A 12,989-nucleotide genomic window follows, 5' to 3' on the forward strand; every position below is an offset into this window, starting at 1 on the left:
AGTGTGGAGTTTCAAGTATTGTTTGTCTGATGGTGACAGTTTTGATGGTCTACCAGGTCTTGCACAGTTGTTAGTCTCATTTTTTGCAACTGCATTATCTCATATCTAAAACATAACTTGTACCTAATGGCCGTTTTCACTGTAAATTAAATGAATATAGGGTGGTCTCTGATTTATGCGCTGTGCTGTAGATGACACAACTTAACAGGCTAGAAGAGAGTCAGAGACTTCAGTACTCCAACATCATTATATTAAAATCTGCTGCATACATACATTTAAATGTTTCCGTGTATCTGATTTTGTGCTGCAACAACACTGAAATCCCCAGTGAGAGAACACTGTGGAAAAGTAGGGCAAAGCCCAAGTGTGCAGAGATAAAGAAAGAAATGAAATGAGACACTAACGGTCACGCAAACTGATATTTTGTGTTCTGTTTTTCTTGTGAGCTTAACAAAAAAGAAAAAAGTAATTGGGGAAGATGTTTTTGTTGTTGTTTGTTTTGTTTTGATTTATGATCAGAGTATGATTTGATGTTAATAAAATAAATGTAAAAAGAAACATTTAATTGAGCATAACAAAATGTATTATTCAATGTCACCACATTAACTAACAAACAAGGTCTTAAGAAGCAACAGAGAAGTTTCCATTTACACTTGATAAAGTATTAAGAATAAGCTTGGCCCCCGTCACTGGGAAGTGGTAATTTTTTTTTTATATTATGTCTGAGTTTACATAGTTCTTTGTGAATTGTATGCTCACAGCACCCACTAGTGGCCCCATAGAACAAACATCATTTACAGATTAAACTATTACTTTACTGAAAAAACATTAGAATGAAAAATAGAAACAGACAGACAATCTTTTTACATAAACCAAAATAAAAAAAAAAAGAAAACAATATGCTGTGACTGACAAACTGACAAAATTCCACTTTTACATTTTCAGCTCACTTTCATGAACCTCCAGCATTTATTAATCCAGATGGCAAAGGGTGATGTTGGAACCCACTCCGGACCAGAAGCGGAAGCCGGGGTAGAGAGGTGCACTAAATTCTGTTTCTACACAGCAGATCTGGTGAGCCTGGTTCTGAGAGACTCTGTAGAAGGCTAGAATGCCTGCCTGCTGATCAATATAGACTCCAATGTGCCGGGCTTTAGGAGCAGAAAGTGTGGTTTCCTTCCCTGCATGCCACAGAGAGAAGCCAGTGCCTGACCAGTACAAACTCCAGGAGTGCTCATTGTGGCCTAATCTGGAGCTGTCATCTGCTGCAGAGCGTGCCATGTCTTTATAAGCCACACCAATAGTCATCTGAAGAGGAAGTTATATATAGCTTTATTATATTATTATACAGCAATAGAAAACCAATGCGTCTAGAATAGTAAATAGCACGTATTTCAGATTTCCACTAGAATTCAACCCAGTGGCGTTTAGAATGACAGGCAAATCTACTTACAGTTGTTTGTAAAAGTTTGAAGACCTCTGTCAAATGACATATTTTATTGACTTTTTAAAAATGAAAATAAATTAGTATGCTCTATTAACATGCTCTCTTCTGTTGTTTTTTTTTTAATTATTATTTATCATTTGTTTCCCAACAGTCAGGAGCAAGATAACTCTCCTACAAACTGTCTGGCATACTCTCCTTATCACTCCAGTGTGAATGGCCAAGTTAAACTGTTGCAAACTGAATGGGTGGCTGTATTGAATGTTAAAGATGAGCATGTTTTTGCAGCCTAAATTCCATGTATAGAAAGAAAACGTCTTGAGACAAACTGACAGAGACATATGCATTCAATAAATGTGAAAATTTTAATGTTGTGTCAAGAAACCACCAGGACGTTTTTAACAATTTAACCATGTTTTATGACAAATAGGTTTTGTGCTACAGTACCTTCTGTCCTGTCCATTCCACTTCCCAGTAGTAAGGGCTTCCAGCCAAAGGTTCCCGACACATGACCTGTCTCCAGTAGAGGAAGCGGTCAGCATGCTCCGGGTAATTCTGGTTCTCTGCACGGAGTGTGGCCTTGCGATCTCCCTCAGACAAACGGATGTGACGATAAGCACTGTTGGGATCCATCGTGGGCTCAAAGCGGACTAAAAGAAAATGTTTTTCACTGTTGCTCTTAAATAATATTTATAAGAAAATCTCCTTAGGTTATCAGTAACTGGACCCTGTCATAGTTCTGCTCTTCACTCAGTAAAGCTCAAATTTAACACTTCTAAATGCTTTATTAATTTATGTATTAAGGTTAATTTTACAATGAACTGTACTGAGATGATCAATAACTCTTTGAGGTTTGTTATTTGGTAAACAATTATTATTGTAGCCCGATATGACATCAATTTAGGTGATGATACATGCTCAATGATTTTCATAATAAGGTCTGTGTTAAATTTTCATCATTACAACTAATAACACAATTATTAGTGATTTTCACATAACAGAACTGTACAATGCAAATCATAATAAATACATAGTGAATAAACCATTTAAAAGTGTCTAACTCAGGGTTTACTGAACAAAGAGCAAGACCTCACTAAACCCTCACCCAAAAAAAGTCACATTTTTGGTTAAATATTTCACTGGAAAACCATGTATTTTATGGATAATATTTATTGAATTAGTCTGATTTTATCTACATGCAGGTCAGCTTTTCTTTTATATATCCTACCTTGCAGAAAGTTGATTTTCAATTAATTTAATTCATTTTAATGAAATAATTACAGCACCTTATGTGACATGTTTACTTTCCAAGTCTCAAATTAAATATGCACTTACATTTTATCATTTCATCTCTGGTTTTAGGCACCGGGTTTGCTGTATTGAAGGTAGCCGTTTCCTTCACTGCAAAGATGAAGGGAATGCAAGTCATTCAAAGCAAAAGACAGAATGCAGTCGTTCTTGCATTGCAATTTGTATATTTTGCATACTCACCTGGTGGTGCAGTTGCTGCTGGTGGATGCTCACGTTTTGCTGAATTGCGTGTTTTGTCTTCAGGTTTACGGTTACTGGATGAAGCAATCAACGCAGGATCTGAAGAGAAAGCAGGCACAAAATCAACAAAACATGTAATTTGACCAGGAGTGTTCAACTTTTGCAAATGACTTTAATGACCTTTAACTAAGACGTGCCTTAATTACAATGAATGATTCTTGAGACAACTTGACTGACACCTATACAATAAATGAATGTGAATATAATTAAATAGCCCGGTCTAGTTCTTATTTACTATTAACAAAATTACTATTTTGGACAAATCATTCCTTTAAATGTGACAACAGGTTTTTGCATTTTTAGAATAAAATTGTTAAAAAAAAAAAATTTAAAAAAAAAAGTGTTTTTGCATTGCAATTATTATATTTTGCATATTCACCTGGATGTGCAGTTGTAGGGGGGTGTGGGGGATGCTGATGAGCTGCTGAATGGCTTGTTTTGTCTATAGGTTTACTGTTGCTAGATATCATCTCAGGAGCTAAAGAGAAAGCACAAAGTAATGCCTGGGAAGGCTATCTTAGACGGATTTAAGGCTGGGCATTGTATTTTTTGCAACTGATAGCAATACAGACACATTGATGAGGATACCGATTTCTGAATGAATATACAAGTCATACAAAAAATGTTTTTTGTATCATTCTTATCAGCCAATCTCCAGTCAAGATTTTGGAGCAGGCATGCTAATTGACTTACTGATGCTGATATGCAAGTCCAACTACTCAGATAATAAAATGACATTAAAATATTTTGTGATAACTGTGTTTAATTAGTTTAGCCCATACCACAAAAATATTAAATTGCAATAACCAGCTCTAGTTGTATTTCAGTTCCTGTTGCTATTTCAGTTGGAAGACTATAATAAATAACAGTTTCTTATTGTGCTTGGTAAACAAACAAACAAACAAACCTGTCTTTTGTGAAGCAACTTGCAAATCATTAGGCACAGGGCCTGTCTCTGATGCTTGAGCATTAGTTGCTGATGCCCTTGCTTCTGCATCATTCACTACAATGGAAAAAAAACACAGTGTTGGGTTTTGCTATTCTTAAAAAAAATGCAGCAACTAAAAAAAAGCTTCCTCACCAAAAGCTGTTGCATGGAATAACTATGAATACACTCCCTGATGCCCAAACATTTTTACAGCACTTCTGAGTTTAGGCATTAACTTAAAACATTTTTTTACTCCATTTATATTGGCAGACTACATGCAGGGCGTTATAAGGCAAAATAGTACCCAAATAAAATGATCAACATTACATAGAAAAACTCAGTAGATGCTATATGGCTATATTGGGCTTTAGCCACTGCTTCTTGGTTCCTTTCACCACCACTGTATAGAATTTTGAATCTCTACAATATACCATTTCACACCAAATCACCCTAACTGACTTTTTGTACATCTTGACAGTTAAATTATGCAGAAATTTAGCTAAATCAGTGGTAGTCCTTTGTTGCAGTAAGATAAGAGCTCAGGTGTTATAGAAAGGGCAATTACAACTTTGATAAATCATGTCCAGTGGGACCCAACCTTACCAGCTCTGAAGATACTAGCCAGGCTTCCTTTGCAAAGGTCATTCAGCCTCTCTCTGAAAGTCCCCAGAGCTGATCTGATCCCAGCCTCCACCGACTCTGGGTGGGAAATCTCCAGCTGGGCATTTTCAACCTGGCCTACAGTGCCTGCAATGACAAGATCCTGCAACAACATTTAAAAAGCTCTTTTAAATATAGTATCATATATCCAACACAGAAATGAAACATAAGAAGGTCTACAGCTGTCTGCACTACATATTTACATTCACGGGCCTAGAAAGTCTAGTAGTATGTCATACTAGGACTTACTTACAATAAGACTGCGCCTACTTACATTTAAGAACTGAATGGAATCCTGAGTGTTAGCTAGTCTGTTCAGTTCCTCTTTTTGTTTGCATAGTTGGCTGATCTCCTGCTGCAGTCTGTAGCGGTGGGCCTCTGTTCGATTGTAAGAGGAAGCCTCATAGGTTTGAAGGAGTTCCATGACCTGGGAGCTCATCAGCTCCACACTCTTAACTACATCAGCAAATGTCTCCAGACTGTCCCTCTGCAGCCCCTGAATGGCATTCTAATACAAAAGTTATAAAATGACTTAATGTACCAAGGATAGTGAATAAAATCACTAGTGTTCAATCTATCAGATATGGACAAAGTCATTCGAAGTGGTTTGATGTGAAATGGTGCACTGTAGCAAAACTGACCAAGTCAAAATTTCTTTACAGTGGTAGTGATAGGAATCAGGGGTCACAATGTCTACATGGCAAATACAGCCATCCAAAATGACAGTAAACCTGCATGTGTCTTCTGATTTTTACATGCGATATTGATAATGGTAACATAATACAATACTTTTTAAAAAATAAGCTTTCTTTGGGGACTATTTTGCCATATAACACCCCCTCACATACCTAAACCACTCCTAACTTTGCTTACATCTACACAATTTCATAACCCAGAAATTCCTTTTAGGAACATTAAAGTTTCATCCAGTGTTGAACAAACTATCTATGAACAGCAAATTAAAACCTCAGATTTTTCTGTGTAGCATATGCTTGTTTTATGTATATTATTCATGTTTGTAATAGAAAAGTCTTACCTTATGAGCTTGAAAAACCTGTGGTAGAGTCTGAATAACCTTCTCTCTGGCTTGAATGCTTTTTTGTACCATTTCCTTCTTTTGCTCCAGCTCTTGCTGCTCACAAAGACAATGACACAAACAAAAATAAATAAATAAATAAATAAGACGTACTAAACCAACAGTGTATATTTAAAGTATCCTAATAAATAAATAAAGACAAACTGAATTCTAAATTTTGTACCCGTTTCTCTTCCTTTTCCTCATCTGGGCGGACCACCCGATGACCTTTATGTTCCAGGAGACTACATTCATCGCACACACTCTTTTTATCATCGCAGCAGTAGAACTCAAGGACCTGTTGGTGTAGTGGACACAACTTGGGGGAGGTGGAAGGGAGCTGAGGATATAATCCCCCCTGAACTGGAACACCCTCAGCAGCCTCTTCAGGTACATCAAGGGGTGCTGGTTGAGATGATGGATCTACAGACACAGCAGCAGATGAGGTGAGGGAGGAATGAACAGGTGAGGGGGGCTTATCTTGCTCATGCACCCTCAGTTTCTTCATGGCCTCCATCAGCATGTTATTCCTGCCCAGAGTGGGTCTGGGTTTGAAGACCTGCCTGCACTGAGGACATGAGTAGATGCCCTTTGCTGCAGCTTTATCCCAGTGCTTCCTGATGCATTGAAGGCAGTAGGTATGACCACAGGCAAGTGTAGCAGGGTCACACAATATTTCCAAACACACGGGGCATGAAAACTCCTCTGGACAGCATCTGTATGTAGCCATGACTGGAAAAAGTAGACAAAGTCCCCAGAGATGGTGTTGAGACAATCTAAATCTCACAACACGAAGACTTAGTTTTAAAACTGCGTGGGTGGAGCTAACGACTGGTATGACAGGTTCTGTAGAACTTTCCAACTGCATCATGGGGACAAGGTGTTGAAGCCACACCAGTTTCAATTGGAAAATTTCCTCAGTTTAAATGATGTAGGCTGAAAAGAATCCAAAGAAGGCAAACAGACAGGTTCTGCTGCACATTAGCTAACTCACTACATATCAAAGGAATGCATAGTAATGAAGTGGTCCAATCGGAAGCTAGAGTCATCTAGTGTCATCTATAACCTCTGTGAGTAGTTTTTAGAAGGAGTGATATTTTTCAGAGGGAAAGCCCTCAGTGCCAGAAGCAACGATGACAGTCAGTGGACCTGTTGGGAAATTCCAGTGTTTCTTCTTCTTTTTTTAACAAACTTTCTTAACTTTCTTTAGTGATGTCACAAAAACAAACAAAAATTTACGTAGATCAGTTTGTTTAGCCTACAGCCGTTTAGGCCCACCCAGGTAGTCAGACCAGAACTCATTCACGTTTAAGACACAGTAATAAAAAACATCTGTTAGAATTTGTTTACCTCTAAAGGCAGCAGTGCTTCTCAACCCTGGTCATGGATGCCCACCGTCTTGCACATTTTGATGCTTTCCCAGCCACTTCAACTCAATAAGGGGCTGGTAATGAGAAAGAAAAATACTGAAAAGTGTAGATCAGTATGCCTCCAGGACTACGGTTGAGAATCAGTGTCTTAAATTCTTAAAGAAAAAAAAAAACACGAAAATTTGTTATGACTGTTTTGGCACATTATAAACATTACACAAGTGCATACTATTTCCATATAAATACATACTCTTTTTTGTGAAGGCAATGACTTTTGCAGTAATGAAACAATATGTTTTGGCTATGGAACATAAAGGCTACTTTGCTTTACAACGGCCTACAAGTACCACTCTACCATTAAAGTGTTTTATAGGCCTAAGTGTCTCTACAACGGCACATTTCCCATCAAACAAACGACTATTTACTTCCACACGAACAAACCGTGAAATTTTGGAGAATCCGTGGAGTTGCCCTTTACATTTCCAAGCCTAAAAAAAGTAATCCACTATATGCTCGAAACACACTGGCGGACACTGGTGGACTCGGGCTTTTGTTAATTGAGTTCCTGCGGTTAATCAGGTAAACAGCACTGTACTGTTCCAGCTCCTCACTCATTGAGTCCCCAAAAGTGGAGAGTGTTGTATGCAACTGGCAACCCGAGCAGCAGCCGGAAAAGCGTGGTGTATGTCAGTCCTGTGCAAGGTGAGTGACTTCAGACAAAAACACTGGCCTGTTCTTTACTGGGCATGTTTGTATGTTTTAGCTACCGTCTCAGGGTTTCAAATTCAGCGGCGTCTTCGGTTCCTAAAACACATCTTTCAAGCGCTGCCAACAAACTGTTTACTTGGTACTGATAGCTGGTCGGCTAGCGCTTCACTTATGCTAATGCTAATGACAGGTTTGGGTTTTGGGGGGTATTGAGAGATGGCTAGTGTCAGTGTCACAAAAGAAGTGTTAACGAGCTGACGAGACGTATACATCTAACTATTTAATAAATAGTCTGTCTTAGGAGAAGATAAGTGTGTTTTTTTGTTAGCGTATTGATGAGTCAGTGTAAGCTCCATATCTGAGTGAATATCCCCGCTGTAAACACACCAAGTTAACCTAAAGCTCTAACTACACGACTGAGCTTTATAGCTGGCGTTATATCTTTAGTAATACTTTAAATCCTGTGTTCATTTATGTGTACAAACCCACTGAGACGCCAGCTCTGTCCGCCGGGTGTCTTATAGAAGACATCCATAAAAAGAGGCAATATATTGACAAAATAAATACATGTACCCGCTGTTTTCAGTGAGACAGGTAGTTAGGTTAACCAGAACGGGCCTCAAAACTGAGTGAGCTGACCGTTTGACGATCACAGTATACAGTTGCATGAAACCCAAACCTAACACAGGGGTGCACTTTCCAGGCTCTAGCTCACCTGATTCAGCTTACAGAATAATGAATAGAGTAGTTAAGTCAGGTGCATTAGGTCAACTTTGGCCCTCCATGTCTAGGAATGTATATCCTCAATTTGTAGTTTTGTGAAGTTGGCCATTCCTCAGTAATGTAAAACTGAGCTACAGTTACTGGGGTGGGCAATATGATGATAGGCCATCATTACTGTAAAAACCTACACCACCATGATTTTTTCTGAGTTTATCTCAGGTATCGCCAGCGCTTTTAGAAAGCAAGTGTATCATAAAAAGTGTACTTTTCAGACCAGTTACAAAGAACCTGTATACAACAACAATAAGCAATGTACAGTATAAACTGTGCTGAAACAAGTAGCTAATTGGATGTCCGCCCATTATACCATTGCTGTTTTATTAGTTCAGTTTTACATATTGTTTTGTTCCTTAAATAGTTTATTTTTGCTTGTGTTAAATAGAAATCATTGTACTCATCCTGTTTATTCTCCGTTAATGTGGCACTGCTGTCTTGTTGGTGCCTTTTGTCAGGACCAACTTGTTTGACAAACTCAGAGAAACTAAATATGGTGATGCATGTTATGTTTTGTGAAAATCACCTACCCTAAACAGTAACCTATTTTCTCCAAATTTTGGGAAAATTAGTTTTTAACCAATAATCTTTTTCTTCTTTAAGTGCCTGTATTAAATTGATAAACAATATTTTATGATTTATGTTGTGAATTGATGTCTGCAACATTCCAAAAAAGTTGGGACAGCAGCACATTTATCACTGTGTTACCTTCCATTACCTTCCCTTTTAACAACACTGACAAAGAAGTCTAAAAGACTGTGTGTTGCTCCTAAATGTGTTCAGTGTTAAGGGTGTCTTTACAGATGTACAGGTTACCAACTAATACCCTCTCTACCATGACAGACTCTGGATTTTGCGTTTTTGGCTGCAGGAATGGACGGTGTTTATTGACAACAGCCTATGCAGTGATATCTATCACAGGAGCATGGCAATTTTTAGTACAGCACTGTCTGAAGTATAGGTGGTCTTCAGTTGTGTTTTTTTGGACTTGTCCTTCATGAATCAATATTTCTCACGATTCCTTGAACCTTTTTATGATGTTACTGTGCTGTAGAGGGTGAAAACACCTGAAATCTTTGTGATTTCTCAGCAAGCAATGTTTTCAAACTCTTTCTCTTGGTGGCGAGCCTTGACCCATCTTTACTCATAAAGGACAGCATAATGAATGCTCCTTTTATACACAAGCATGACTGCATCATGTGCTCCTGTCCCAGACTTTTTTGAAACGTGTTGTAGGCATCAGTTTCAGAATGAGAATATGTTTACGAAAAATAATAATGTTAATAAGGTAACATTTTATTCAGTCTAAAAGATCACTGTTCAATTTTATGTAAAGCTAAACTTGATTCTAAGTATTGTTATTGTCTTGTATACGGTTTAATGTTTAAGCCATTGTATAGGCTTCTAAACATAAATGGTTTGATTTTCAAACTGTGGCCTTAAACAATCAAGCACATGTAGGCTGCTTATTAGAAAGGAGCTACAAATACATGTAACTCTTATACAACTCACATTGACTCTTGTTTTTATTCCAGGATGTTTAGGAGTTCTCAGTTTGTGACTTCATCATGCCTCCTGGGGACGCATAGGTCACTGCTTGTGAAAGTAAAAGACTCACAAAAGCCAACTCTCAGGACATTGTGCAATAGCTCTCTCTCACAGCAGTTTTGCCCTGTTAGTAGAGAGAAAGATCATCAGTGGAAACCGTATCGTGAGTCATGGAACAGTGCTTGTATTTCACCAAAAAAAATTCACAAGTCTTTCTCCTGCCTTGTTAACACAAGCTGCTCTGTTAAACCTTCAGCCTTTTATCGTAATGTAATTCACCAGGCAAATGTGCTTAAAGGAGGCAATTCTGACATCCTAGCACATTATCTCAGAAACTCTGATCCTAACAAGTGCCTTCTACCTGAAAACCAAACAGACAAACACAGAAGCTTAATGGGTAAGTGGACAACACACCTAAACACCAGTATCAAAAGTCAGAAAAGCTACCACACTGTAATAGATGCCAGATCCTGTAAAGGCAATTTCAGTAGGCCATATGAATTAAGGAGTTGGACTTCAAGCCTAACAGAACAAAGCCATTGTGGACTTCTGACAACTCGCACCTGTGGTTTGCACAAAATAGTCCCACACCAAGCTGCTCTAGAAGAGTGTCTATCAGCAGGGAACGAGGCCCGCTGTAGAGGCCGCCTGCAGCCCAACACTGCACTGTATGAGAAGGAGAAGGAGAAGGGGAAAACCTGGGCAGCTGTGCTGGTGTCTTTATGCACAGTTGGAGGAGAGCCTTCTTTCCTCTTCACTCTGAGATCTAGTAAACTGAGGGGAAGACACAAAGGAGATGTCAGGTACAATCCTGTATTCAGAATTCAGAAACTGCTTATTGAATTCTATCTTTTTTTTTTTCAAGCCAACAGGTTTTCTTAGCCCAGGGAAACACATTAAAATTTTATATTTTTATATTTATATTTTATATATAAAATATACATTTATATTTCTCATTTCAGCTTGTTGAAATAGAAACATCTGTCCACCTGGCAAACATCTTGTTTCCTCTGTCCAGTTTTGCAGGAGGGAAGCGAGACCCCTCTGACAGTAATGTTGTGGACACAGCACTGCGGGAAGCCAGGGAGGAACTGGGGATTGCTGTGACTGAAAATGAAGTGTGGGGGGTGCTGAAGCCACTGAGCGATCGAGTAAGTATTACCTACCAAAGAAACACTTATACAAGAGTACAGTTTGACTGAGAGAGCCAACTAAAAATATAAAAACTCTTGTATGACAGTTTTTTGAAGATCCATGTGAATATTAGATTTTGATGCATTTTAATTGATTGTGGTCTAATATATACTTTCAACAGAGGTCAGAAATTTAATCTAAGGCACAGTAACATGAGGTTTTGTGCTTTTCAGTCAGGAATGATGATAGCCCCTGTGTTAGCCAACCTTGGACCACTGGAAGCTCTAACATTCCAACCCAACCCAAGTGAGGTAAATGGCATTGTTGAAATGCATTTTCTCAGATGTTGCTTTGTGTGCTTCACTTGTCTCCTTCTGTATCCCAAAGGTGGAGGAGATCTTTACGCTGACTGTAGCTCATGTATGCAACCCACAGAACCGAGGCTACACTCATTTTCGCACTGGGGACCGTTATGGCTACACTCTTCCTGTGTTTCACAATGCTAAGTACAGAATCTGGGGCCTGACTGCAGTAGCCTTGGACCACACACTTAAACTCATTATCCCGGTTTAGCAGCTCAACAGCCTGATTCAACAACGTTCTGCTCTGTGAAAGAGATTTGGTTCATTTACTTTACTCTCATGCAGATGTAATTGCCCCACTTCAGAATGAATGATGTTTTGGAAATAACAGCCAGGACCGATTCTCAACATTACTGTTTGCATCTGCTGATGCAAACATGAATGGCAGAATACAGTAGAAACTATGCAGTTTGTGTCCCTGTGCTGTGGGAACGTGGTTTGAAATTGTAAGCTTTTCATTCCGTGTAATGATGAATGGTTTTACAGATTAGTAAGGTAATTGTTTTTGGAGGCTGGCATGAATGAAAACAATGTGTTTAAAAGTATTAGTGGTATGTATTGACAATGGAATGAATTTTACTGAAATATTTTTATTTTGAAAGCACTTAATCATGTCACACTATTACCCAGACATGGCTTTGTACCAGACAATGCAATAAAGTTATATTTAAGAAATAAATTGCTACTTTAATTTCATACCAACTGAAGCAAGTTTTTTTGTGAACTGGGTTTTTAGTAGTAGCTGCAACTGAAGAATTCATTGTTTAACGTTAATACTTAAACAAAAAACAGGCTCAATTCATTTTTCAGACTGCATGTGAAAAGACATTAGTGGTTAAAGGTGCAGTGTGTTAGTTTTAGCGGTATCTAGAGGTGAGGTTGCAGATTGCAACCAACTGAACACCTCTTTCCAGGTGTGTAGTAGAACTTACATTGGCCATCATGTTTTCCCTTCTTTGGTGACAAGGATTAGGTCTTGTGGTAAATGTGAAGTTTGATCCCCATTTGCTAAAGTTTGGGATCTCAGACTTTGCACAACACAAAATGGTTAGCCAGCACGAGTAACCACTGTTGATTTTTATTCTTTTTGTGTCCTACCAGTGCTATAATGCTGCCAAATTCAGATTGCCGCTTTAATGTAAAAACATAAAGAGCACTATAGAGCCAGTGTTTTGTTCTTGATTTGTAATAAAAGCTGATTTTACATTAATTATTTATGGTTTAGTATGCTATAGTTAATTTCTGCTAGTAGATCACCCTAAATCGTACACGCTGCACCTTTAAGCAAGAGCTTGAAAAAGATTAATGGACCTGTTTTCAGTAAATATCACATGCAGATGGTATGAGCACAATATGTTTTACATTTATATAGCTCAAAGCAGTAAAAAACAAAATGTGATGAAAGTGTTGGGTTCTGGTTATTTATGGAAAT

The 12,989-nt window shown here is 38.3% G+C and overlaps 2 protein-coding genes across 5 annotated transcripts; one reads left to right on the top strand and one right to left on the bottom strand.

Annotated features, from left to right (window-relative positions):
• Positions 1-931: 931 nt before the first annotated feature.
• ftr86 (finTRIM family, member 86) lies at positions 932-8,387 on the bottom strand. Of its 4 annotated transcripts, none has more exons than XM_017696771.2 (12): positions 8,310-8,387; positions 7,009-7,102; positions 5,843-6,390; positions 5,620-5,715; positions 4,858-5,091; positions 4,527-4,686; positions 3,903-3,998; positions 3,375-3,473; positions 2,936-3,034; positions 2,780-2,845; positions 1,892-2,094; positions 932-1,308 (listed from the first exon to the last, which is right to left on the bottom strand). In XM_017696771.2, exons 3-12 carry the CDS (start codon positions 6,386-6,388, stop codon positions 973-975), a joined length of 1,935 nt encoding a protein of 644 aa, XP_017552260.1. In that variant the 5' UTR covers positions 6,389-6,390; positions 7,009-7,102; positions 8,310-8,387; the 3' UTR covers positions 932-972. The 4 variants fall into 4 exon arrangements, with proteins under 4 accessions (XP_017552260.1, XP_017552257.1, XP_017552258.1 ...); XM_017696768.2 differs by lacking the exon at positions 8,310-8,387 and adding an exon at positions 7,470-7,574; XM_017696769.2 differs by lacking the exon at positions 8,310-8,387 and adding an exon at positions 7,279-7,417.
• Positions 7,632-12,253, top strand: nudt8 (nudix (nucleoside diphosphate linked moiety X)-type motif 8). Its single transcript, XM_037546345.1, has 5 exons — positions 7,632-7,730; positions 10,049-10,864; positions 11,080-11,212; positions 11,429-11,506; positions 11,583-12,253. The coding sequence occupies exons 2-5, from the start codon at positions 10,050-10,052 to the stop codon at positions 11,766-11,768; spliced, it is 1,212 nt and encodes a 403-aa protein (XP_037402242.1). The 5' UTR covers positions 7,632-7,730; position 10,049; the 3' UTR covers positions 11,769-12,253.
• The last annotated feature ends 736 nt before the right edge of the window (positions 12,254-12,989 follow it).

Source organism: Pygocentrus nattereri, chromosome 17, assembly GCF_015220715.1.
Source record: "Pygocentrus nattereri isolate fPygNat1 chromosome 17, fPygNat1.pri, whole genome shotgun sequence".
NCBI classification, from domain to species: Eukaryota; Metazoa; Chordata; class Actinopteri; order Characiformes; family Serrasalmidae; genus Pygocentrus; species Pygocentrus nattereri.